General features: G+C 44.8%; 1 protein-coding gene across 20 annotated transcripts in view; it reads right to left on the minus strand.

The window, feature by feature from the left end:
• Positions 1-7,797: 7,797 nt before the first annotated feature.
• The window catches only part of Dag1 (dystroglycan 1), a 62,419-nt gene continuing 43,548 nt past the window's right edge, over positions 7,798-26,668 (minus strand). For all 20 annotated transcript variants that reach the window (XM_058574957.1, XM_046431344.2, XM_046431343.2 and 17 more), the window contains 2 exons: positions 21,967-22,357; positions 7,798-12,641 (listed from right to left, as the gene is read on the minus strand). In XM_058574957.1, the coding sequence (XP_058430940.1) occupies positions 10,239-12,641; positions 21,967-22,251 (2,688 nt within the window). In that variant the 5' untranslated portion in view covers positions 22,252-22,357 and the 3' untranslated portion in view covers positions 7,798-10,238. The remainder of the gene's footprint in view (positions 12,642-21,966; positions 22,358-26,668) is intronic.

The raw sequence follows: 26,668 nt of genomic DNA on the forward strand, positions 1-26,668 counted from the left end.
GAGACTTGGAGACCCTGTAGTGAGAAACTGATATGACTCCATTTTTTAAAATAAATAAATAACAGCAGCTTCTTCCTCAAGGCCTGTCCTGAGGAAAGGGGTATGACCCTTGTCCTTGGAAAAACCCACAGAGCACTCCTAAGCACATACCCACCCAGCTGAGTTGTTTGTCTGTAAATAACAGGAGAGGTCTGCAGCAATCCCCCTAGCAACCTCCAATCAGCATGAGACAGGGAAAATACCTGGGATGCCAGATGTCCCCCAAGTAGTTTATGGTGGTTGATAATATGTTGGGAAACCATGTAGTTTAGCGAGTACACCCCTCGTGGCCTAAACCAATCAGTTCAAAGGAACCCCCTCTTGTACTAACCAATCACCCCTACCCAAATTCGCCATTGAATGTGCTAATCAATGTCAAGAGTTGTTGTTTGACTTTCCTGTGGAATGGAATGATTTGCTGTGTGATGTTGTGATGCATAGTGTATCCCCCCAAAACCTATAAAATCTCACTGGACAAAGGACCGGGACTCACTCCCTGGGACCACTGCATCGGGAACGGTTGTGAGACCAGGCTCAAGCTTGCAATAAAGACTCTTGTGTGATTGCATCGGATTCGGCTCCTGTAGGTCTATTGGGGTCCCACGAATCTGGCATAACAGCAGGAGTTTCCCAGCCTCTTAAGCTTCACTAGCTGAAAATATCTTTTTTCCACTAGGCATGACATATGACACATGACAGACATTTTGTAAAGGCCAGATGGGAGGAGACTCAATCCACACTAAGAGGGAACTTATGGTTGGTCGGCTATGTATCTACAAGCTTCACCAGTATTGCTCTCAAACACTTATAAAAGACCAGAGGGAAAAAATAGAATCATTAAAAAATCTACCCAGGTAGGAAAAGGCCTGATTATTTTAGTCACTGGAAGGCAAGTCTTGGGAAAATAAGGAGATAGCAGGATCTTAGGTGACATGTAGAAAGGGGAGGACGGACAGAGCTCAAACCCAATCTTTCCTGTTTCTTCCACAATCCAGTTCACCCTGGGCTGATGCTTTCAGCATGGCAGCTGCCACAGGGAGATTCAGGATTCAAATATGAAGATGTCTATGGGAGTGAAGAAGAATGACAAACTTTTCAAGGAAAAATAGAAGATAGAAGGTGGTTGAGAATAGGAAGGATGGCTGAGGACAGTTCCAGATGACATTGTCTATGCTTTGGACCATTCCAGGGAAGCTGGGAAAGCTGGTTCCTATCTACAGGGCTGTCTGAACTCTTTTTGCTATCATGATGCTGAGGTCTATCTCACTGCCAGATGAGAAGCAACTCAAGAAATTGGTTCCATGCCCCCAGACCTCTTTTGGGAGGAAGAAATAAAACTGAAGAGAAATGAAGTAAGCCCAAAGAAGCAGAGGTTTCCCTCCTGGCTAAAGTTTGTTGGTACCACCCACTAACATGGGGGAATCAGACAGCTCCCCAAGCAAGCCTAAGGCTGGCATGAGGGCATGAACAACACATCTGATCTTTGTTTGTCTTTCTCAGGAGCCACCTGGGCTGGCCTGAACAACCTCACTTTGTATACTATTGTCTTAAACTGGCCATAGTTCTTGATAGAGCAGGAAAAAGGAATAAGGCTAGAAGGTACAGAATTTACTTGATAATTCCTTTCCTGTTGCAATGTGCAAGTCTTTACTTACATTATGTTAAATTAAAAAAAAACAGGCAAACCTCAACAGAAATGTTTACTGCCCTACCACTCATGCATTGCTCCCAACAAGGCTAATTAAGCCCATTGCTATTAGAGTTACACATTTCTGAAGGCTTGTTATGACAAGAAAAAATAAATGAAACTATGGTTTCTCCAAGTTGTAAGCATACAAGTCAAAACATGCTGTTTTTCTTGCCCCTCTGTACTCCCCCAGAGAGGCATTTTGGGATGGCTCTGCTGATCTCACTCATGCCTGCACACATTCATCCTCCTTAAGCCAATGCCCAGAGAAGCCTGTGGAACCTGCCCTTGAGGACCTCTGTTTGCAGAAACAGAGACAGGCATTCAAATAATTTCTAACTATAGAAAATTCCACCCAAATTTCTATTGTGACTCCCCCCCACACAACTCTGCACTAGGATCCCCCCTCCCCACAACTCTGCACCAGTTCCCACGGATCTCTGTTCCATGGATGGGAGAGTACAGGCCCAGATGGAAATCACGTCCATGTGTCCTTTCTTGACCAGTCACATGTCCTACCCCAGGCAACAAAAGATAAGACATGACAGTTCAGGGAGAGGAGCTTGGTGGCCCCTCCATCAGGCTTACTACATGCATCTTCAGGAAAATCTTTAGAAGTTTCCCTACCTCCTGACCTCTCTGTGGATCTCTTACTACAAACCTAAGGGCATTACTGAAAATTACCCCGGTATTTACCACCAGAGATCTCAGGCCATTTCGACATAGCCATTTTCTCCACTAAGTTCCATCTATGTCCTAATCAGAATGGATTGTAGTAGGTCTTGTTTGCTCTGTTATCTTTACTGAGTGTCCAGACAGCTCCTGCCTTTCAAGAAAGGACAGATGGGGCAGGGGTTAAGTCTCTGGTAGTGAAGCCAAACCTTTGTGACAAGTAGAAAAGTCCCCAGGCCTCTGCCAGGATAATTTCAATTTAGTTAAATTTGACTTACACTTTTTGAGTCCTAGGTTGAGGACAGTATTGTGGTAGATCCCAAAGATACAGCAGGAATCAAGACAGTTGAATCTATTCATCTTACTAAACCTGTGATCTCCAAGTCTAGCCTTTGTCTACTGCTCAAACCAGACCCTGAACCCCCTCCCTACATTGGTGGGTGTGGCCACAGCATCACCAGGTCAGGTTATGAGAGCTAAAGTTGTACTCAGCATCAGGGTTATCTGAGGAAAAGCCTCCCTGGCTCCCCCAGATTCTAGGATAGGTGGGGGTATCAGTTGGGTAGCAACATCTGGGTTACCACTGCTATTTCTATATTAATAACCTCTCCATCTGGGAAGTGTGGTGTGGACATCAGCTTTCTGGGAAGGCAGTCTTTCTGCCAAGAGCTGACAGTGCAGACTGAGAATTCCTAGTAAGGCTGAGCAAAGGACATACTTTATCTCCTATCAAAAGAGCAGAAAGGGGCTAGGGTTGCAGTTCAGTGGTATAGCACTTGCCTAGCATGTGTAAGGCACTGGGTTTGATCCTCAGAACTACACAAAAATAAACTAAGGTATTGTGTCAATATAAAACTAAAAATATTTTAAAAAAAAGAAAAAAAAAGAAAGGCCAAGTGTTCCGCTGAGCTGTCCTCCCCATCACCACCACCAACATTGCTAATGCAAATTAGGTCACCCCCACTTCTCAGCTCTGTTCCAAGGGATCTTCTTGAGGCTCACAGAATGGGTTATGTCCCTTTTCTATCCCTGCTTGATTCTGAGCCTCTGACAAGGCTACAGTTCCAAGAATGAGCTAATATGCTGCCTGTGACCCAAGACAGAGTCCCAGACAAGTGCCTCCTTAGCTTTTCATTTGTACTCTAATCAAGACACTGCATTGAAAGTGTAAAGGAAAGCAGAGCTCACCACCACCACACCACATGCTCTCAAACAAACACAGGACTACATTGCCTTCAGCATCCCCTATGCCCAACTTCTTGCTTAGCCCAATTAGGATGGTGTTCTCTGACTGTGAGTTCATCCAGGAATAAGCTGGTCCTCTCCTCTAGGCATGCCCAAAGATATGCTGTTGTCACCCTCAAAGTCCCTCCTCCCCCTTTCCTGCTATCCTGAGGGGAAGCCAGGCCCTTTCTACGTTTTTGTCATACAAGTCCTAAGTAGGGAGTGGTCCTGTATCAGTGGGTTCAATTTCTTGAAAAGGGAGTTGACCTGGCCTGAGTTCCCGAGTATTCTGGCAGACTCAAAACTTGGGCTTTTTCCTCTTCATCCTGATACTGTGCTGCCATTAAGATAGAAAATAAGCAAGCATGGTGGCGCATGCCTGTAATCCCAGCAGCTTGGGAGTCTGAGAAAGGAGAATCATAAGTTCAAAGTCAGCCTCAGCAACTAGAAAGCGCTAAGCAACTCAGTGAGACCCTGTCTCTAAATAAAACACAAAATAGGGCTGAGGATGTGGCTCAGTGGTTGGATATCCCTGACTTCAATCCCCAGTACCCAAAACAAAAAACAAAAAACAAAAAAAAGAAAAGAAAAGAAAACAATAGCCCTTATCCCTGGCCTTAGGAGCCCTGGCCAGCTTCCAACAGGACATTTCCTGCTGTCTCAATGTGTGTCTGGAGCTGTGGAGACAAGTTTTGTTTTTTGTTTTGTTTTGTTTTGTTTTACGTGGACACAATCTTTATTTTATTTTTATTTGGTGCTGAGGATTGAACTCAGTGCCTCATGCATGCTAGGTGAGCACTCTACCACTGAGCCACAACCCCAGCCCCAGGGAGGTAAGTTTTGGTAAAGGTATTCCCTGGGGCTTCAAGGTGTCCTGGATTCAAGGATCGACCCAAGGAAATTGTTAGTCCCAGCTAGGTGCCCCATCCCCATTTGTTTCTAGTGACATGTTCTCCCCGAGAGGCACAGTAGGGGAACCCCAACTGCACTGGCACCATCCAGATCTCACAGTATCCTATTAGGTTAATGCCCACTTTTAGCCTTAGAACCTTTTGGGTTAGAAGCAGAATTCAAGAGGCGCAGGTCTCATGATGGGCGCTGGAGGCGTGAAGCCAGAATACAGGCAAAAGCTAAGGTGAGCCTCCCCCGCCCCTACAAGCCCCAACCCTGGAGATGGCACCTGGGGTAGCTTTACCTCTGAGCTACATCCCCAGCCCCTCAGCCCGCATTTTTTTTTTTTTTTAGCCTGGGTCTTGGTAAGTTGCTGAATCTGGCCTCGATCTTTCTGCCTCAGCCTCCCCAGTCGAGGGTTACAGTGGTGCACCACTGCGCCCGGCCAAGGACAGATTCTTACTGGTTCCCAACTACATATATCCGAACTTTCAAGGTTTACTGTTTGGGGCCCCAGGAGAGAAAGCCATCCGAAAACCAGGTCGCCTTTTTCCTGCTGGCTTCCTTTTTAGAAGAACTGTGAATGACGCGTTCCGAACCCCAGCTCGGAAACTCTCGAACACCGTGTGACAGAGGTGGAAAGAAGGCGGGCCTCCACGCAGGCTCGGCTCGGCCACAGTCCCACAAAGCCCCGCCGCTCTCAGGCTTTTACTTGGTCCCCAGCAGTCTGAACTCTGCTCTCCGCAGGTTCCGCCCTATCCTCAGCAGAAAGTTTTAACTCTGCGCACAGTCGGTCTCTCCCAGCTCACTTTGCCTACGCCCGCAGCGCTCTTAACCCCGCCTATGGCCCGCCTCTCCAGTTCGCCCACCGCTGGCTGCTTAGTCCTCTAGCGCCACCTCCTGAGAACCTGCGGGCTCTGGCCCAGAGCCGCTGACAGACAACTCTGCGGGGGGGTGGGGGTGGGGGTGGAATGTAGAGCCAGTACCAAGATTTATAGCTGATCCACCCACGCTCTAATCTGCCTCGCAACTTGCTCCTGGCCACACCCAACTTTACCCCATCTCAGGGGTCATCTTCACCAAAGCTGGGGACAATGGGGCTGAGTGTCCCAGGGGAAAAGTCTGGGCACCCAGGTCTCTGGGCTCCTTTACCCCACACTGTCCTGATGGTCGCCTCCTGCCAGGAACACCCCAAGAGATGGGCAGCCTGACTTTGGATTTCTTGCCTTGTCTCGACATTTTCTTAGGTCCACAAGGGAAATGGTACCCAAAATCCCTCAACAGGGGCTTCATACAATTCCTTGCTGCTCTCCAATATGAAAAAAATCCTGAAGTGTTTAATCTTAGACTTGAACCTGCCTCATACTAGCCACAAGACTTAGGCCAACTCCCCCACCCTCTCTGAGCCTCAGTCACCTTGTCTCAAAACAGTGGTTGAGAGGGTAAACAAAATGGAAAAATTAAGTCACCAGTTGATTTGGATTTTTAAGATACAGTAATACAGCGAGAAGAATGAAGTTCACCACAGAAAGACTGATACTTCAGTTGAGTCTTATCATGGTTTAGAGAAGCTGAGGAAGTTTGTCCAGGCTGTTGGGACCATGGAGAAGCAGGATGGAAGCTGCAACGGGTCAAGTAGTATGGAACTTCTGGAGGATCAGTCTGGTCAGGAGCTCCTAAACACACCCAAAGTTTCTCCCGATAACAGCCCAGGACCAAGGATCTTGGCCCAAGGTAGTTAGTGCCATTATACCAGAAGATAATGCAGATTCCTTTACTTTTCGTGGATCCTTTAACCCTTTTGCAGGCAGACTAAAGAGTGAGCTCTTATTTCAACTCCATCTCCTAGTTCAAAGGTATCCTAGAACCTCTAGACCAGAATCTCACAGAAAAGGAAGCCAGGCCAGAGGGTCCCAGGAACTTGCCCTGGGTCAAAAGCAAGCAGGAAGGAAGGCAGATTCTTATGCCTCTTTTCCTCTCCCTTCCTTTCTTCCACCCTCTCTCTAGCTCAGAACTATTGAGCAGACAGCCCCATATCCACCAACGAAGGGTTTACAGGGATCTGCCAGGAATTCTAGGGAGCAAAAGTCTGCCAGGCCAAACAGCAGATAATCCCTGTTCACCAGAGGAGGTAGGGCAATGCAGAGGCCAGAGGTCTTTGTGACTTTTCTTCTTCCTATTCTGAAGGTTTTCCTTTTCTCTGAGACCCTTACTTAAGTTCAGGACAGTGAGCAAAATGCTAAGCAGACCTTCCTGAGACCAGGAGAGCAAGGGCCAGGTCATTTCCTGGGCCCTTGATGCTAAGCCTAGGGATTGAGGCATGTGTCCCTGAAAACATGCTGAGGATGGTCTTTCCTGGCATTTTCAGTATATTGTACACTCAGGTCCTAACTCCAAGTAATTGTTTAACCTTGAATAACTCCCCACACAGTCCTGTCTGTAATATGGGACCAGTGTCTTCAGTGGGTCTTCAAGGTTGTGAACAGCGCAGTCTGGGGGCTTCCCAGGGGAAGATGATAGGGGTGAGCTCAGAAGAGGCACTGGTTTTTCTGTGACCACCAGCACTTTTGAGCCAAAGCTGCTGCATCTCTGTCTCCCAAGTGCTAAGCAGCATCCCAGAACAACCTATCTGCCCCTTTCCTGGGAATTGAGTCAGACCAGGTTCTTATGAGTTAGCCACCCAGAATCTACTGGCTCACAGGCAGAGCAGCCTGGTTAGAGAAAGTATTCTGCCCTCTCCATCTCAAAGCCAACACTAAACTTACTATCAGGCAGCCTGGACAGTCCCAAGCCCACAGACAGTGGGCGTATTGGGGGTATGGGCTGGGGTGAAGCTGCAGCCAGAGACATCCCTCATATTCCCATCTTCACAGGGACCCAGGCTGAAGGACTCTTGTCTAGAAGGTGCCACTTTGGGGCAGGAAGCCCATGACAGGACTTTTCCACTATACTAGTCTCTACCCATTATCATTGGGTTTTCTGCCACCCACCACCCCTTACAAATCAGGAAACCTAGAGCAAGGGCCAGGTCATTTCCTGGGCCCTTGACTTGTTTGCTCAAAGACAAAAGGGGTGCTCAGGGGAGTTTACATATTGGCAGGGTTTCTGGAACACACATTCAGCCCTCCCAAGGGTACTGAAACAGGTTAAGGCTCTATGGAGGCCACTAGGCTCCTTCTGAATGGGCCTGGCCAAGTCTCCTCTTCCATGTCACACGATTCTTCTACTACTCACGACCAAGAACCTGAACAGGCCAGGGAAATAGGTGTTCAGAGGCAATGGCATTGTAATAAAGACACTGATTTTATTTAGTTTGATATGTTTCTATACAGAATGCAGAAAACACATCTTAAAATCATATAGAAGGAAATAAAAACACGTCAGTGGTTGGTGAACACTTGAATGTGAGATTGGCTCTCCGTCTCAGAGTCCAATGGCATTGCCAGCCCAGTGCTCAGGGAGGAGTATGCCTGCAAAGGCATTGTTGCTGTTATTATTCTGTTCACTGCCCCATTGCCTCCAGTTGCTATGGCAACAGGACATTCTGGGACAGCCACAGCAGGGCAATGCCCAATGGTGGGGTTGCTAAGGGCAACAGAGCTGTTTTGAAGGCCTTTCAAAGCCCTCACCTGGAACATTGGAAATTGTTTATTTTTTGATGAGGTCATCAGAAAAAAAATCACACCAGGTCAGATTCCACTTGTGCTCCTGACTCAACTCTGGCTTAGACCAGGGCATAGAAGCATGAGGCCTGGTCACCAGCCACCCACTGAGCCCTCATCTATAGGCTCCTCCTCCAAGGGTGCTGCTCACTCCAGAGTAGCCTACTGGAGGCTGGGGCAGGGGAGAGGGTTGGGCCCTGTGGAAGAAGGCGCAAGGGAAATGCCTCTGGAGAAGAGCAGAAATGAAGACCTTTCCCCTCCTATCTTCCCCTACTGAGGGAGCACACACAAAAACTCTGCAAAACAGTCAAATCCTCTGCAACAGTCAAATCCTCTGCAAAACAGTCAATATGGCTTAGAAGTAGCTGCTCCGTGTGCAGAGGGAGCCTGGGTTCACCCACCCCACCCACCCTCAATCACAGAGGGATACATTATTGCAAAAGGCATTCCTCCCTAAAAGGTACCCGAAATAACTCAAGACATCAAGAAAAGTCATGCTCCAAAACAATTTCTTCCAAAGGAGGAAAACTGAAGCAGAGTGGATGCCCCTGAGTCATGGGACAGAGATGCAGATGGACGGACGGATGTTTTGCTAAAAAAGGCAAGAGAAGCCCTAGTGTAGTTCCAGAATTTAAACTGTTAGGAAAAGAAGGGGGGGTGGTGGTCAAAATGAGCAAAGCCGTCAGTTCCATGGATTCAACACTAAGAGCTTGTACAAACTGCTGTAAGCATCACCATTTTTAATCTTTTTTTTTTTTAATAAAACAATTTGAGGCTGTATAAAAACTTTAGTAAAAAATTAGCTTTGAGAGCCCACAGATTTTTACTATGAACTATTGCTGGCACTCCTCCCCAGCCACCATTTTCCAGTCATTCAGGCCCAAGGCCTGGGACTGGAGTGCCAGAGAAAAGGAAAGGGGTGGGTTTTGGGTAGGACTGTGGACTGTTGGGACAAAGCAGCCAAGGTCAAGTGAGGAAAGAACATCACATGACATAAAAATATTGCATCGTCACCAAAATGTCCCCCACTGAGTGTTTCCAAAAACATGATATTCCTTTTGGGGAGAGGGGGAACATACCAGAAGAAGGGAAAAACAAAATAGGTTGATGTGGTCGAGTCCCTCGACCTCCCAGGTGCCCCCATGAGCAGATGGCCCACCTTGGAGCACCTAGGTTGGGGGCCATGGCCACCAATGCCTCTTGGAGTCCCTTTTCCATGGAAATGAAGACCCCTTGGTGGTGGGCCATTAGTGTGCATGGGGTGGAGGTGGGGATGTCCACAGCCCAATAGGCCCCTCCAGCTTCCAGCCTCTGGCAACAGCAGGAGAGCAAACCCAGCACCAAGGCCCTGGCCCCCAAGCCAGGGTCAGGAGGACCCCATCAGGCTCTGGGGTATCAGAGCAACCAAGTTGACGTAGTGTGAAAAAATAGGATTCCTTTGATAAAAAATACTGTCCCTTGGTCTTCTCTAAGATTGAAACACCCTGGGAGCTTATTTTTAGCAAAGCAATTCCCCGTACCCACCCAAAAATTATACATACAAGTTTAGGTAAACAGCAGATTAAATGTAAAAACTTAACCTTAACTTCTGAAAGTCCTTTGAATTTAATCTTTAGCTACTGTTTTCCATGTTACATCCTGCAGCTAGACACACGTGAATAGAAAAAACAGTACAGTTAGTGTTAAAGGCAAAACGCAGAGAGCTGGGGGGCCACCCAGCACTGCCTGCAAGTTCATTCACGGTTCCTCGCTCCCTCCACCTAACTACTACTCAAACAAATGTTTTCAGAGCCAGCCATCAAAAAACTCAGCGAAGAATTTTCTATGAACAAACAAAAAGCTGTTAGGCAAAAAATAAAAAAGTCCCCAAAGTCTCTCCAGCTGCTTTGGGGTTTGGGAGGACCAGAGAGGGTGGGCTCGTCTAGGCCCCGTGTGTCAGTGTGTGCTAGGTCGGGTGTCAGCTACCGGTGGGTGATGGTCTGCAGGTCACCGGTTTCCACAGACAACACCAAGTTGTCTCTAGGCCCCTGCCCTAACCCTGCCTCCACCCAGGCGCTTGTGGGTTAAGGGGGGACATAGGGAGGGGGTGACCGGTATGGGGTCATGTTCTTGGGACGGGAGCCCTTGCCCTCCATGGGGGCTGTGAAGGGTGGGGGAGGCTGATAAGGAGGTGCATTGGGATCCTCATCCCTCAGGGGTGTGTACTCTCCCACTGTGTCCTGGTTCAAAGGAGTAGTCTCGGGCACACTCTGGTTGGGGTACTCAGGAGGTGGAAGGGGGGCCTTCTCCTCCTGCAGGATGAGTGGCATACTGGAGGAGGGTGGGGGCTTGGAGTCATCTAGCTCATCTGCAAAGATGATAGGCACCCCTTTCTTGATAAAGGTGGCCTGGTCCTCAAGGGTAAGCTTGCCCTTCCGCTTCTTGCGATAACAAATCATTGCTATGATGCCAGCAATGAGCAGGATGGCTGCAACTACCACAGCCGGAATGACTGTGTGTAAATAAACATCATCCTCACTGCTCTTCTCAGGGTCCCTGTCTGGCATCTCTGTGGTTGGTGCCAGTGAGGACCCCATCTTGGGTGGTAGCACAGGGATAAACTGTAGGTGTCGACAACTGCCAGAACCTGTCACAGCAATGCTCATGGCCTTAAAGTCAGGCTCCAGGGCATTGGAGAAGGCAGACCGAGGTTTCCCATTATCCTCAGCAATCCTCCGACTCAATCCAATAATCTGCTCCTTCGGACAGGGCTCCAAGGGCAGTGTATTGTTGGTCCATTCTACCTCGATTGAGCCTCTGGTGATATTCTGCAGGGTAACAGTGCTGCAGTTTCGGTCACCGAAGGCAAAGGCCAGCTTCTTCACCAAGGCAATCTTCTTGTGGATGTCATTCACCACTGTTGCTGGGTCACCCACAAACTTGGCCTTGAACCTTGCAGGAGCCCTGTCTCCTTGAGGCCGCTTGTGGACATGGATCTCAAAAGCATCTACAGCTGAAAGGCCCCCCTTGTCTGTGGCATGCATGAAATACTCATGTTTGCCCACATGGCTGCTGTCAGGCAGGCCATACATGAGTTGGCTGTTGCTGTTAAACTGCACCCAAGATTTCTCACCCACTAGCTGCTGCTCCCGCAGCTTCAGGGTCAGCTTTAGCTTGTCAGTGGTGGTATCCTCATTGTCATAGAAGGTATCCGATGGGATCTTCACCTCAAAGTAGGTACCCACCCAGGCATCCACTCTGTCAATGTGGTTCTTGAGTTCTGGACGCTGGTTGGGTTCTCCCCCACGGGGCAATCCACTGGTGGTGGTGCGGATTCGAGTAGGTGGAGAGGCCGTTTCCAGTCTGGTGATGGGAGCTTTGGTGGTGCCTCGGGGCACTGGTCGGGGAGTCCGTGGTTTCTTGGTGGGCCTGCGGGTTGTCGTCGTTGAGGAATCAGTTGAAGGCGTTGCTGGTTTTGGTGTGGATACTCGTGGCTTCTTGGTTGTAGTTGTGGGAGGAGTAGCAACTGCCGTGGGCTCCACATAACCAGGAATGGTCACTGTTGGGCGAATCTGGCCAGGAACTGTGGTACCAGCTTCTGACACCCGAGTGGGCTGAATAGGGCCTAGAGTGGGGGTCTGAATAATGGCACCTCGAGTGCGAATGGTGACTGTGGGTTTTCCAGGAACAGGATCCCTGACAGGTGGAGCCATAGTCTCTGTTGGAGGAGCAATGACTGGAGATGTGGGGGTAGGCACTATCCTGGATGGTGGCTCCTGGATGGCCGTGGTTGGAGGTCCAATGGCAGTGACAGGTGTTGGTGTAGCATGAATTTGCCTCCGTATTCTTTTTGGAAGAGGGGGCTTCTTATTGGCAATATGCCAACCTACCACAGGGTAGCCAAGCTGGGCAGACATAGCACCCTCCCTGGCAGGGGTCTCCACGCCATGAATGTCAGGCACACTATTCTGGTTCAGGGAGCAGCCCAGTTTCCAGGAGAGCAGAGCCCCATTCTCCACAACCTTTTTTGCATTTCCTGGGCCGGCCATGAAGGCTGACATGTCAAAGAGTCTATTATTCACCACTGGCACCAACTTCATGTTGTGAAGTTCCACTTCTGAGAAACTCTGCATCTTGTGCAGGAGGTCAATCCTTTGCTTTGGGGTCATTTTGGTGAGATCAGCATCCAGAATCACTGTCAGGACCGTCACTGGCTCATCAGCAGCGCAAGCAGAAAACACTACCTCCCCAGGGTCTGGTGAGGCTGCTCGCATGGACTGTGGCTCACTGTGTTCTTCAGGGTAGACCTCAATAGAGAATACACTGGAGGTTTGAGGGACATGGCTCCCATTGGCCCCCAGGCGTGCAGCGCTCACTGAGATATAATGCACACCTTTATCAGTGTCAAGGGGGAGGCCCTCCAAGGTGTGGCTCTGTGGGTCCCAGTGCAGCCAAGATGGCAAAGCCTCTTTCCCCGCTGCCGATACCTAGAAGAGACATGAGCAGGAGTTACAAGTGCATTACCTTAAAATGATCACACAGCTTTTAACTACTATCCTAGCCTAAGTTGTGTAACAGATTTGATGACAAATTCAACTTTCCTGTTGGGGAAGCCAGAGAGGCACAACCATCTGTGTACATTTCACTTACCTGGCATAAAAGACTGGGGCTGGATGATGGACTAGCTGAGAAAGTATGCACCCAAGGCCACAAACTAGGGGAACAGCAGTGCTGGCACTCAAAACACATGTCTCTTTCCAGAGAAGCAATGTCATAGAGCTCAATGTTTTGGACTTTTATGCCAGTGATACACCCCGCCACCTAATTGCCTGCTCTACCTGCAGAATCAAGTCAAAATGTCTTTTCCCACCCCTCAGCACTCCTCAGCCTCTCCCCAGATTCTGCCCCTGCCCTCATCAGACACCTCTGCTCAAGTCATACACCTGGCCAGCACACCTTTTCTGGGTACAAGTGGAAATGTACATAGATCTGGGTACAAGGGAAGACTCTGCCCAGAATGACTTACTTTGCAATCATCAGGTGATATTCAAGGGTAGTGGAATCATAGCCAGCTGATTCTTTTTTTCCCCCTCTTTTCTTAGTTATACATGATAGTAGAATCCATTTTGATACAATTATACAAGAATGGAATATAACTTATTCTAATTAGGACTCCATTCTTGTGGATGTACACGATGTTGAGATTCACTATGGCATATTCATATATGTACATAGGAAAATTATGTCAGATTCATTCTACTGTCTTTCCTATTCCCATCCCCTCCCACCCCCCTTCATTCCTCGCTTTGTCTAATCTACTGAACTTCTATTCTTCCCCCCACCCTTCCCCTTATTATGGGTTAGCTTCACATACCAGAGAAAACATTCAACCTTTGGTTTTTTGGTATTGGCTTATTTCATTTAGCATGATAATCTCCAGATCTGTCCATTTACTGGAAAATGTCATAAAGTCATTCTTCTAAATGGCGGAGTTATACTCCACTGTGTATATATACCACATTTTCTTTATCCATTCATCTGTTGAAGGGCACCTAGGTTAGCTCCATAGTTTACCTATTGTGAATTGTGCTGCTATAAACATTTATTTGGCTGTGTCACTGTAGTAAGCCGATTTTAAATCCTTTGGATATATACCAAGGAGTGGGATAGCTGGGTCAAATAGTGGTTTTTAAGGAATCTCCATACTGCTTTCTAGAGTGGTTGCAACTGTTTACAGTCTCATGAGCAATGTATCAGTGTACCCTTTCCCCACGTTTCCCATATAGTTAACTGATTCTAATGTCCAAATTAAATCTGTTCTTCAAGAAAAACCAGTACCCAGAGTAGAGGACTAGAATCAACTATTCTAGAACAATGTTAAAGAAATCTCGAGGAATTCTGGTTTCTAAAAGAGAAATTCTGTAGTCAACCAAGTAATAGGAAATGAAAACACAGAGCCTAATTCTGTCCTTGGCAGAGAAGAAGCCTGAGGAGCTCATCCCTTATTCTTTTTTCTTTTTTCAATAACTTCATTCATTCATTCATTATGTGGTGCCGAGGATTGAACCCAGGGCCTTGCACATGCCAGGTGAGCGTTCTACCGCTGAGCCATAACCCCAGCCCCTCATCCCCTTATTCTAACCAACAGCATCTCCCCAACTTCTTTCAGTGTGGAAGTCTTCTTCCAAGTGAAGTCTTCTTCCAAGTGACATAACGGTAATACTCTAAGCAACCAAGGGAATACCACCACAGAAATTTTCATTATCAGCTGACAAATGGGAAATTAATTCTTGCTTCTTGCCCAGATCTCACACATGCAAGGCAAGCGCTCTGCCGCTGAGCTACAACCCCAGCTCAGCAGCTATATTTTGATTGAGAACAAATTATTTCACTATCATCTACTCAGAGTTTTACACTTTTTGAGCAAGCCAAGGCAGAAAAATAGGGCCAAGCCTATCCAACCTATCCTATGCAGATTCTGTTTCCCCAGGGCTCTAGAATACAGGCCATGCGCTGGCTGCAGGACAGGTGTGCAATCTGGACCGATAGCCTGGTAGCGGGCAGCCTCCTCAAATCATGAATAATCTGAAGACAGAATGTAAAGGTACTATGGCTTTTTCTAGGTGTGGTGGCACACATCTGTAATCCCAGCAACTCGGGAGGCTGAGGAAGAAGGGACTTCAAGTTCAACGACACCCTTGGCAACTTAGCAAAGTCCTGTCTCAACATAAAAAAAGAGAAGTGACTGGAGACATTACTTAGTGGTAACATCCTGGGATCAATCCCCAGTGGGGGGATGGGGGGGATGAAGCTCAGCTCTAGACAGGCTGAAGCTTGACCCAACCTCAGCCCAAATGTACTCATCTATAAAATGAGAGAAATGATCCTATCCTTGTATCCTTATAGGACCAGGTATGCTGGACATTGGTAATGCTTACTCCAGTAAACAACATTAAGAATATTGCACAAATAGACTCCACTTCCCAGTCCTCCTTCCCAGTTGGCTTGGATTAGCCCAATGTATAGGGAACCTTGTCTTTGTATTCATACTCTGAAGAATCTAAGAGAAGTGGGGAGGCTCTGGGCAAGATTCTAACAGGAACCAAATTAAGGTCCCTAATGCCAGGGTTAGGGATCTTCAGGGAGTTGATTGCCTGTCAAGACCTGTCTTTCAGAAGAAAACCCTGAGGGGTCATGGGGGAAAAGGACTTGTTGCATATGAGAGTTGAAAGACCAGTATTTACCTCTTTTTTTCTTTTTGTTTTCTTTTCTTTTCAAGACAGGGTCTCACTTAGTTGCTTAGGGCCTCATTAAATTGCTGAGGCTAGCTTTGAATTTGTGATCCCCTTGCCTCAGCTTCCCAAATTGCTGGGATTATAGCCTGCACCACCCAGCCCAGTCAGCTTTAAAAATTTAGCAAGCCCCTAAACAATTTTTAGTGAGACCCTGTCTCGAAATAAATAAAAAGGGATGAGATGTTGCTCAGTGGTAAAACACGGATTTGAATCCCCAGTAACACACCAACCATCCCCCCCAAAAAATACTGCCAGGCATGGTAGCACTGGCCTGTAATCCCTGCAGTTTGGAAGGGGCTGAGGCAGGAGGGTCCTGAGTTCAAAGCCAGCTTCAGCAATTTAATAAGACCCTAAGAAACTCAGCAAGACCCTGTCTCTAATAAACAGGCTCAGGGATGTGGCTCAGTGTTAAGTGCCTCTGGGTTCAATACCTAACAAATAAAACGTAGATAAATCTCAGAATCAGTCCTTCCATCCCAAGTCCTGATATCATCTATTTTCACTTGGTCATATTTTTTTCAATTCTTATTAGTAATTTATTTAAAACACAGAGGCTTATATTTTCAATAGTATTTGAGTTGATGAGTCTGGGCAAATGCCTACCCGCAAGGATGCCTTCCTTCACCAACCCACATTTCCCGGTGTACAGTGCTCACAAGGGGCTCATTCAAAAACTGGGGAACACCCACTTGAGTCACGAAGAAACTGTAGTTCATCTCACACAGACAGCATTGCCACAAAGGTCTCAAGCATCCAAAGAAATGCTCCTTTCATAAACTCCTCTTCCTGGACAAAAAGAGTATCCATTGTTTTTTGGGGAACAACTGGAGGCCCACGCCAGCAGCTGAGAGCACAGTCCCAGGAAGGGCTGCTCCCAGCTTGCTGACATCTTGGGTAGAGGAAAAGTTCACATTGTCTGCAGGCAAGGAGGGTGACAGGGATGAAAAGTCACCCTTTCCGGGCTTGATCAAAACAAAACATATGAGGGAGCTCTGGAGGAGTAGTCCAGTCATTTCATGATGTGCAAAGACATCTTTCCCTGCCCAACCTAAAGAGGCAGTACCAAGCCTGAACTTCCACTAGTTCACACAACACTACACACACAGCATCGAGAAGCAGCCAAGAACATCTCCGTGATGGGTGTCAGCTACCACTACGGTGTAGTCCATGGTAGTCTGAGCATAGCACCCATGTCACCTCTATGTGTAGTCATCATTCATCTGCTATACATTAAGGCACTCATAGAGCTCTCAGAAAAAAACATGAGGCCTCAATCTGAAATTAGGTTGTTTTGAAGTCATGATTTCTGACTAAAAAATATGGGCTAGACTCATTCTGAAGCCACTTCAAGCATATTCATACATATTGATGGTATGTTCGGCATCTTGGGTCCCTAAGTTGAATATAATGGAAATATTTAGGAACCCTGGAAACTATGTTGATTTTGTGTATAGAATGACATACTAAATGAATCAGTAGATTTAATGCAAGTATATAAAAGAATAGATATATTAATTTTGTGCTTCTAAGTTGGCATGCATGTCTCAAATTATCAGCTGTCAGTATTAGTAAAAGTTATCACTTGAAGTCTTTAGCATTGTTTTGCACCTCATTTTTTTCTGAGACAGTTTATGTAATTCTTCCCATGCTTATTTGATCAGCTTCTTTTCTATGTGCCTAGCAAAACAGTTCACTCAGATTAGAATTACTGATCAGGAAGAGAAAAAAAATCATCAAGTGACAATCCATTACAAATTTTGATGGGAGCGGGGGTGCAGAGAGAACATGGACAGACTCAAAAAATTAACATATGCATAATGCATCACAAGAACACAGAAATCAACTTGAAGGGGTTCCCAATGGCCAAATCTGCGATCATCTGAATATCATAACTAAGACAGCAATAAATTATAAACCACTGAATATTAGAAAACAGCAAATCTATACTAATACTGGATTAATAAAAACATGGCTGCTGGGCATGGCAGCATATGCCTGTGATTCCAGCGACTCGGGAGGTTGAGGCAAGAGGAACTCTGCCTCAGCAACTTAGCGTGACCCTTCTCAAAATAAGAAAATTTTTAAAAGGCTGTGAATGTGGCTCTGTGGTTAAGCACCCCTAGGAAAAATCCCTGATACCAAAAAAAAAAAAAAAAAAAAAAATTAATAAAATAAGCCATGGCAGAGTCATGGCTTAGAACTATTTCCCAATGCAAAATACAAGTTTGTGACAGGATCCAGAGTCATAAAACAGTAAGTCCAGAAGATACTAAGAGGCAGCAGGTAAGCTCAGTCTTTTGCTGCCCCTCGCATAAGCTGGCATTTCTCCTATGTACCAACATTAGGGCTCTGACAATCCAAAGCAGGTTTGTAGGTGCTAAGAGTTTTCATTCCTTTTGCCAGCCCAAAAACATCTGAGGGCCTACCAGGTGATAAGACAAATACTCAGGTACTAATAATATATAACAATAAATACTATTATTATGTACAACTTTAGAACACTAATAAAAAACAACAAAGCCAAACATGAAGACTAATAAAAAATAAAAATTTCAAGAGCAGAAATCTGTAAAGAAAAAGGTAATATAGGATTTTGTGGGAAGGCGGCTTTCACCAGAATAATAGAAGAAAAGGTCTCCAATACTCTAAGGGGATATCAAGTTGAACCTGAAATAGGTGGCTGTCCTCACTCCAGAAAAGCCAAAGGCCTGGGGTAGAATCTAAGATAGGCATGTTCACAGGGTACAAAGGGGCTAATGTGGACTAGACAAGTATACGGAGGGAAAGGGGAGGGACAGGAAGCCAGAGGCCAGATCATATAGGGCTTGATCCTGAGTACAGCTTATAATGGGGGATTTTAAGCAGATTTAAGCTTTAGATAAAGATTTTTAGAAAAAAAGATGTCTTGATGTGGAGAACAAACTAAAGGGGCAGAGACAAGGTGCCCTTGCGAAGAGATGAATAAATAGTAGCTTGGATGAAGGACAGTAGTGATAAAACAGAGATAAGATTCTGGGGTTACCTCAATGAGTGTCCTTGGCAAAAGACCTAAAATTTTCCTCATACACATAAGAACATCAGGCAACCATTAAAAGTTACACTCCTCAAAACAATTAATAACCATAAGGGAAAAAGTCAAGCTACGGTGAATGAAATAAGGTTAAAAAATATGTCCAGGGGCTGAGATTGTGGCTCAGAGGTACAGCGCTCCCCTAGCATGCGTGAGGCACTGGGTTCAATCCTCAGCGCTGCATAAATATAAAATAAAGACATTGTGTCCACCTAAAACTAAAATATAAATATTTTTTAAAAAAATGTCCAATGCAATCCTAGTCTAAGATGTCTGTATGTGTGCGTGGCATGAACACCTCTTAATGAGCCCAAAGAACACCTTTTGGTGAGAGTTTTTTCTTTCTCCCTTTACTTTGTCCACAATAAAATATATGGTTATAATCAGAAAATTAGGGGGTGGGGTTGTAGCTCAGTAGCAGAGCACTTGCCTACTAGCTCATGTGAGGCACTGGGTTCGATCCTCAGCACCACATAAATAAATAAAATAAAGGTATTGTGTCCATCTACAATTTAAAAATTATATATTAAAAAAAGAAAGAAAATTAACTCCTTTAAACTTGTTTCAGAAATGGGGAAAATCAGACTCCAAGAATGAGATTTAGCTTTCCGACTCCCTGATTCTCCAACCCATACGAATCTGATGCTTAAGACTATTTGAGATAGTCATCTTTTTGAGGGTGAAGGGAGCAGGGCAGGGGGCAGGGGGGGCTTCAGTGCTGAGGAATCAAACCAAGGACCTCACCACAACTACATCCACAGCCCTTCATCTGTTTTTCTACAGGATCATCAGCTACTAAATGGCCTGCTTTCCATAGATAAATATGCTCAGATAAAATCCTGTTTTCCTAGTAAAATCTCTTTACTCTCCCAGTGAATAAGCCTGTTACAAGTCTCCTGCCAGATATTGCAAATATCCAGCTAACTGTATTTGCCCAAAGCACTTCTGGTCAAAATTAATTCATGTAAAACATTCCGATGGCCATCGGAACAAAGACAATCAATGCAGGGTTTCGAATATTCAGGGGCTCAAGCCAGAAGCTGGGCAAGAAATGTATCCTCCAGAACAGCCACTCTTTAACTACAATATTAGCATCTGGCTTGATGAGGTATTAGGAAGATTACATGGAAACCTATGCAAACACTCTGGAAATTAAAAGGTGCTCTGTGGAATTGGGCTGCAACATGAGCCAGGATCATCAGAACTAAAAAAAGGAGGGGGTGGGGAGGAAGGAAGAGATGGAGGAGGAAAGGAGTAGTAGGAGGGGGAGGGGGGAAGGGTAAAGAAGAATAGAGTGAACATCCCTGAGATCACAAAGCCACATAAGAACAAGTCATGAATGACCTAAAGAAAAGGAACCAAGGAGTTGCATGTGAAGAGTAAGTCCATCTAGATTTAACAGAAAAGGGCATAGGACTTACTCTTCACTGGAAAAATGGCATGGAATCTGTGAAACCTGGGAGAGGGGACCTGTGGGTCAGAAAGGGACAAGTTGACAAAGACCCACAAGAACCTGCATTCAGCCAGGTGTGATGGTGCACACCTGTAATCCCAGTGGCTCGGGAAGCTAAGGCAGGGGGATCACAAGTTTAAAGCTAGCCTCAGTGAGACTCTGTCACTAATAAAATACAAAAAGGGGATGGAGATGTGGCTCAGTGATTAAGTGCCCCTGAGTTCAATTCCCAGTACCAAAAAAAAAAAAAAAGAACCTGTATATGTTTCAACTAATGGAGTACAGCGGAAATCTTGTAGGAGTTTCCAAGCCTAAGCCTTAAGAGACTAGCAGATTCTACTTCCTGTTTCCTGGAATACCCAAACTTAAAATCCAGCTGTCCCACAGTGAGGAATCCCAAACAGCCCAGGGAGAAGTCTACATGAAGAGAAAACAAGAACACACTGATTAAGAGCACTAGTTAAGCTCCTAGTCAAAAAGGAGCATGAACTTAAAAACCATGAATGAGACACACGGGATTCTCCAGATCCAGATGAGCCACTCTAGTTAGTGCTATGAAAGTAGAAATGAGACTCTCAGACAACGAATGCCTGAATTCCTGATCACAAATTTCTGAAAATGGCTCACTGGGTTATTTTGTTGGTTTTGTCTTTTGTGGTGCTGGGGATGGAACTCAGTCAGTGCCTTACATACAGGAAAGGTCAGTGTTCTGCCACTGAACTAAATTTGCAGTCCCAGCTCATTATTTTAAACCACTAAGCTTGGTAGTTTAAACACATCAATAAATAGCCAAAACACTTTGTGTACGCAGAAGTCTAAATGACAAGCAGATATAAAAACTATCATTACAAAGTACAAATCTTCATATATTTTTAATTTATTTTTAAGTCATACCTCTTTTTTTAATATTTTGTTTTAGTTGTAGTTAATGCCTTTATTTAATGTATTATTTTTATGTGGTGCTGAGGATCAAACCCAGCACCTTGCACATGCTAGGTAAGCACTCTACCACTGAGCCACAATCTCAGCCCCTTAAGGCATACCTCTTTTTTCAGGGGGGGTGGTAAACTGGGACTTTAACGCAGGGGTGCTTTACCATTGAATTACATCCCTAGCCCCTTTAATTATTTTATTTTATTTTCGGGGGGGGGGGGACACAGCTTCATTGAATTGCCTAGAGAATGGGAGTGTAGTGTACCCCAGTGGTAGAGCAATTGCCTAGCATACGTGAGGTGCTGTGTTCAATCCCCAGCACAACAAAAATAATTAATAAATAAATTGCTTAGGGCCTCACTAAATTGCTGTGGCCAGTCTTAAGCCTGTATCCTCCTGCCTCAGCACCCTATTCCACTCCTGAAGTCCCTGGAATTATAGATATGGCCACCACAACCAGCTAAGCCACATCCTAAGAATGCTGTAAGGCAGGAATCAACAAACTAGGCCAGGGCCAAGTGCAGCCTGCCACCTGTTTTTGCATGGCCCGTTTTTTTAACTTTCTAATGACTGGAGAAAAAATAAGAGTATTTCTTGACATGTGAAAATTATATAGAATTCAGTTTCAGTTTCTGTTAAGTTTTATCGAAACATGGCCATGCCCATTCATTTACATGTTGTCTATACCTACTTTCACATTATGCTGGCTAACTGAAGAGTTTTGACAGAAATCATATGAACCTGCAACACTTCAGGGATATATCCCACCTACCTATCCACCATACAAACTTACTCAGTATTGAGAGGAAATGTCAAGGTTCTACAAGCCCAGGCAGAGGAATAGAATTTGGGGGGCAAAAATTAAGTTTAAGATGCTATCTGAGGTTTATCAGTATTCTCCTGGGAAAATCAGTGGCTGACACTCTCCTGAGAGTTACTTAGTAGATACCAAAATAATTGAGCTCAGAACTGGTGGAGCTCACAATTGAGAAGGAAGAGATATCAAAACTAAAATGGAAGATGAGAAATCTTCCTTATTTATGCTTTGTATCTAGTCTTACCTTGACGATTTCTCCACTGGAAGCAATTAAATCTGTAGGAATGGTCACTTGAAATGAGCGCCCGACGATAGCTGTGCCATCGGGAATGCCAACCACCCTGGGAACAGCTTCATGAAGATCTGAAAGCACTGAATGCATGGACGCTTCAAGCTGGTTCTCCCAGTCCCTGATGGCCTCTGACGGTTCACTGGGCCAGCGAGATTGAATCATGGCCACAGAAAGCAGGAGGACAAAGATCCTCCCCCAGAAGGGGAGCAGCAGTGAAAGGCCCACAGACATCCTCATCCCAGGTCCAAGCTGCTCAAGCCGACAGTCTTGTTAAGGAAGGAAGAAAGTGACGTGGTCCCAGAATTGGGTTCTTACCCTCTATACACCTGCTCCATCTTAGAGCCTGAAAATAAAAGAAGAGTAGATTCAGACTTCAACAATCTCCACAGCTGCAAGACTGTGACAGAGAACTTCTCCATTAGTGAAGGAAATCGGCTAGTCCAGTTAAGTGTAAAATAAATACACACTGGATTTTGAAAACATGGCATAAAAAAGGAAAGTAAGATACCCCATTAATAATTTTGAGACACTGATTACAACAATGATAATATTTTGGATATAATCAAACATATTATTAAATGAAATGCATTAAATAAAATTTTAAAAAATAGTAATAATGAGATCAGTTAGCCAGACATGGTGGCACATGTCTAAAATCCCAACAACTGGGGATGCTGAGGCAAGAGGACAGCAAGTTCCAGGATAGTTTGGGCAACTTAGCAAGATACTATCTCAAAAATAAAAATGGAGGGGGGTGTGGCTCAATGGCAAGAGTGCTTACCTAGTATGTGCGAGGCTCTTGGTTCTATACTTAGTACCACAAAAAAAATCTATTTAATAAAACATATTATTGAAATTAATTTCATCCCCAGCACTGTTTTTTTTAAGAGAGAGAATTTTTAATATTTATTTTTCAGTTTTCAGTGGACACAACATATTTATTTTATTTTTATGTGGTGCTGAAGATCGAACCCAGTGCCCCACGCATGCCAGGTGAGCACGTTACCTCTTGAGCACATCCCCAGCCCCCCAGCACTGTTAAAAAAAAAAAAAAAAGAAAAAGAAAAGAAAAGAAAATTAATTTCACCTGCTTGTTTCTGAGTTTATGTATGTGTGCCTACCAAGAAAATTTAAATGACATATGTGGCTCACATTATATGTCTGTTGGGCAGCACGGCTCTAGATGCAATTTCCATCTTATAGGAAATATGGGAGCCATGAAAAGACATCTGGGTAAATTTAGAATGTGGGACCTTATACAAAATACCTGGCCTGGTCTCTCGAAATGCTAACATTCCCTAAATTTTAGGTAACTGTTCTAGCTTAAGAGTTAGTAACCAGGGCTGGGGATGTGGCTCAAGCGGTAGCGTGCTCGCCTGGCATGCGTGTGGCCCGGGTTCGATCCTCAGCACCACATACAAACAAAGATGTTGTGTCCGCCGAAAACTAAAAAATAAATATTAAAATATTCTCTCTCTCTCTCTAAAATAAATAAATAAATAAACTTGAGTTCCTTAAAAAAAAAGAGAGAGAGAGTTAGTAACCAGGGCTGGGGATATAGCTCAGTTGGTAGAGTGCCTGCCTTGTATGCATAAGGCCCTGGGTTCAATCCTCAGCACCACAAAAAAAAAAAAAAAAAAAAAAAAAAAAAATATATATATATATATATATATATATATATATATATATATATATATAGTTAGTAACCAGACATGATAGACACATTTTGACTGGATCCTAGATTTACTTCAAACACATACACATAAACACACACACAAACTCAGGTCCCAGGAGATAACAGGGGATCTGCATGTGAGCCAGAGATTGGATTTACTTTACTTCTCTGACATGGTATAATGGCTGTGTATTTCCATAGGGATTTTCCTCAATCTCCCTGTACCCAGCACTGGGTATTAAACCAAGATGTGATCTACCACTGAGCTATATGCCCAGTCTTTATTATTATTTTTTTTTTGGTACTAGGGATTGAACCCATGGGTGTCTTCCACTGAACCACATCGCCACATCCCCAGTCCTTTTTGTTTTTTGTTTTGAGACAGGGTCTCACTAAGTTACCAAGGGTTTTGCTGAATTGCTGAGACTGGCCATGAACTTGCAGGCTCCCAATTCGCTGGAATTATAGGCAGGTGGCATCATGTCCAGCTCCCAGCCTTTTTTATTTTGAGACTGGGTCTCAATAAGTTGCACAAGTTGGCTTTGATTGCAATCCTCAGCTTCCCAAGTAGCTGAGATTATAGGCAAGTGCCATCACACCTGGTGCCATAACACATCACATCACATCAATCTTATGGGTTTTCTCCTCTGGCCCCTACAACTCCCCCCAGTGCTGAGAATTGAACCCATGGCATTTTGCATGGGGAGCAAGTGCTCTACCAGAAATACACCCCAGCCTAGGAGTTAAAGTCACTTGGCACTGTAACAATAAATAAGACTTTAAAAACTACTTTTTAAGAGCAAAACAAACCAAAACAAAAAAACAACTAAGGATCTACAAAGAAAAATGCAGCAACTGCTACTCCTCACACCCCAAGCATTAATCATAGAACAGGTTTATTAAACAAGTAAATTTGTAAACCTGTGCTAGTAAACAAACTTATTTGACCTCTCTTACCCTCCACCCACTAGAGTAACAAGAAATCTGCATACTGTCCTCCATTCCATCAGCATCAAGCAGTTCAGCTCTATCAGCAACACAGATGCCTTGTGGGACCTGCTGGGGGCCCACAGGTGATGATAGACATCACAAGCAACTTGCTGTTCTGGAAAAAGATTAAGTACTATCATGAGCCCACACTGCAGAGGGGCATGTGACATTTGTCTGAACTGGGTAATGCAAAGTAAACAAAACCAAAATTGATAACGAAAACAAGGCAGCCTGGGGTTGTGGCTCAGCGATAGAGCACTTGCCTAGAACCTATGAGGCCCTGGGTTTAATCCTCAGCGCCTCATAAAAATAAAGATATTGTGTCCATCTACAACTAAAAATTAAAAATTAAAAAAAAAAAAGAGGGCTGGGGCTATGGCTCCGCAGTAGTACACTTGCCTGGCATGTATGAGGCACTAGGTTTGATTCTCAGACCTTTATTTTATTTATATGTGGTGCTATCAACAACTAAAAAAAAAATTTTAAAATTAAATTAAAAATCCTAGATATTATATATAAAGCAAATATAAGTCTAAAATGTGAAAAGAAAGCAGCAGACCAACAAGGGGTCCCAGAACTTCAGAGATAACACAGTGGTGAGTTTTCTGAGTTTTCTTTTTGCCTCAAAAATGCTAGAATTAGAGCTAAAGAAGCTGAATGGACACGGTGGCACATTCTTATAATCCCAGAGACTTGTGAAGCTGAGGCAAGAGGATCACAAATTCATGGCTATCCTGGACAACTTAGCAAGATCCTATCTCAAAATAAAAATATAAAGGAAGTGGGTGTATCTCAGTGGTAAAGAACCCCTGGGTTCCATCCCCAGAACCACCAAAAAAAGAGAGAGAGAGAGATATGAGAAGCTGGCAACCCAGAAATGTTAACTGATGAGACAAAATTAAAGTCCCAGGGTTGGGGTTGTAGCTCAGTGGTAGAGCACTTGCCTAGCACATGTGAGGCACTGGGTTCAATCTTCAGTATCAAATAAAAATAAATAAATAAAATAGAGTATTGTGTCCACCTACAAATTATATATATAATATACAAATTATTATATATAATATACATAAAGTTCCAAAAAATGTCTTGCTTTCTCTAATCAAAGGAAAGGTAAGAAGAACCCTAGAATGACAGAAAACTTTAGGACAATAATAGCTCCAGTCAAACACCACAAGTACTGGGTACGGTGGTATACAGCTATAATCCCAGCTACTCAGGAAACTAAGGCAGGAGGATCACAAGTTTGAGGGCAGCTCAAGCAAATTAGCAAGACCTTATATCTCAAAATAAAAAACAAAGAGTTGAGGATAGGGGATGGGGAGATAGCTCAGTTGGTAGAGTGCTTGCCTCACATGCATAAGGTGCTGGGTTCAATCCCCAGCACCACACACACAAAAAAAGTTGAAGATATAGCTCTATGGTAGGATGCCCTGGGGTTCAATCCCCAGTATCAAAAAATATATTCTATAAGAAAAAACTATGGTCCCACCCCTACTCACACCAACAAAGACTTCCACCCTAGTGAAGCTGCAACAAAGTGTACCAAATATCCTCAATAGGGTAGCATCAGAGAAAATTAGATAGCTAGAACTTTCATCCCCACTGGTCAGTAATAGTGTGACAATAGCCCCAGTTATAAGAAGCCTGAATTTTCTTTGCCCAGCCTTCTCCTGCTGGCGCAGTATCAGAAAAAGTCAGCTAAACCAGGCACAGTGGTGAATGCCTACGTGGAATTCCAGCTACTCAGCAGACTAAGGCAGGAGGACTACGAGTTTAGAGAAACTTATGCAACCCTATCTCAAAAATAAAAAGGGGGCTGGGGATGTGGCTCAATGGTAGTGACTGGCAATGCATGAGGCTCTGAGTTTGATATCCAGTACAGCAAAAAAATAGCAAGACGTGGTAGCATATGCCTGTAAATTGAAGCAACTTGGGAGGCCAAGGCAGGATGATCACAAGTTCAAGTCCAGACCAGGCAATTTAGATCCT

Source organism: Marmota monax, unplaced genomic scaffold, assembly GCF_021218885.2.
Source record: "Marmota monax isolate L192 unplaced genomic scaffold, Marmota_monax_Labrador192_F-V1.1 WCK01_AAM20220418_F8-fsc00022, whole genome shotgun sequence".
Lineage (NCBI taxonomy): Eukaryota > Metazoa > Chordata > Mammalia > Rodentia > Sciuridae > Marmota > Marmota monax.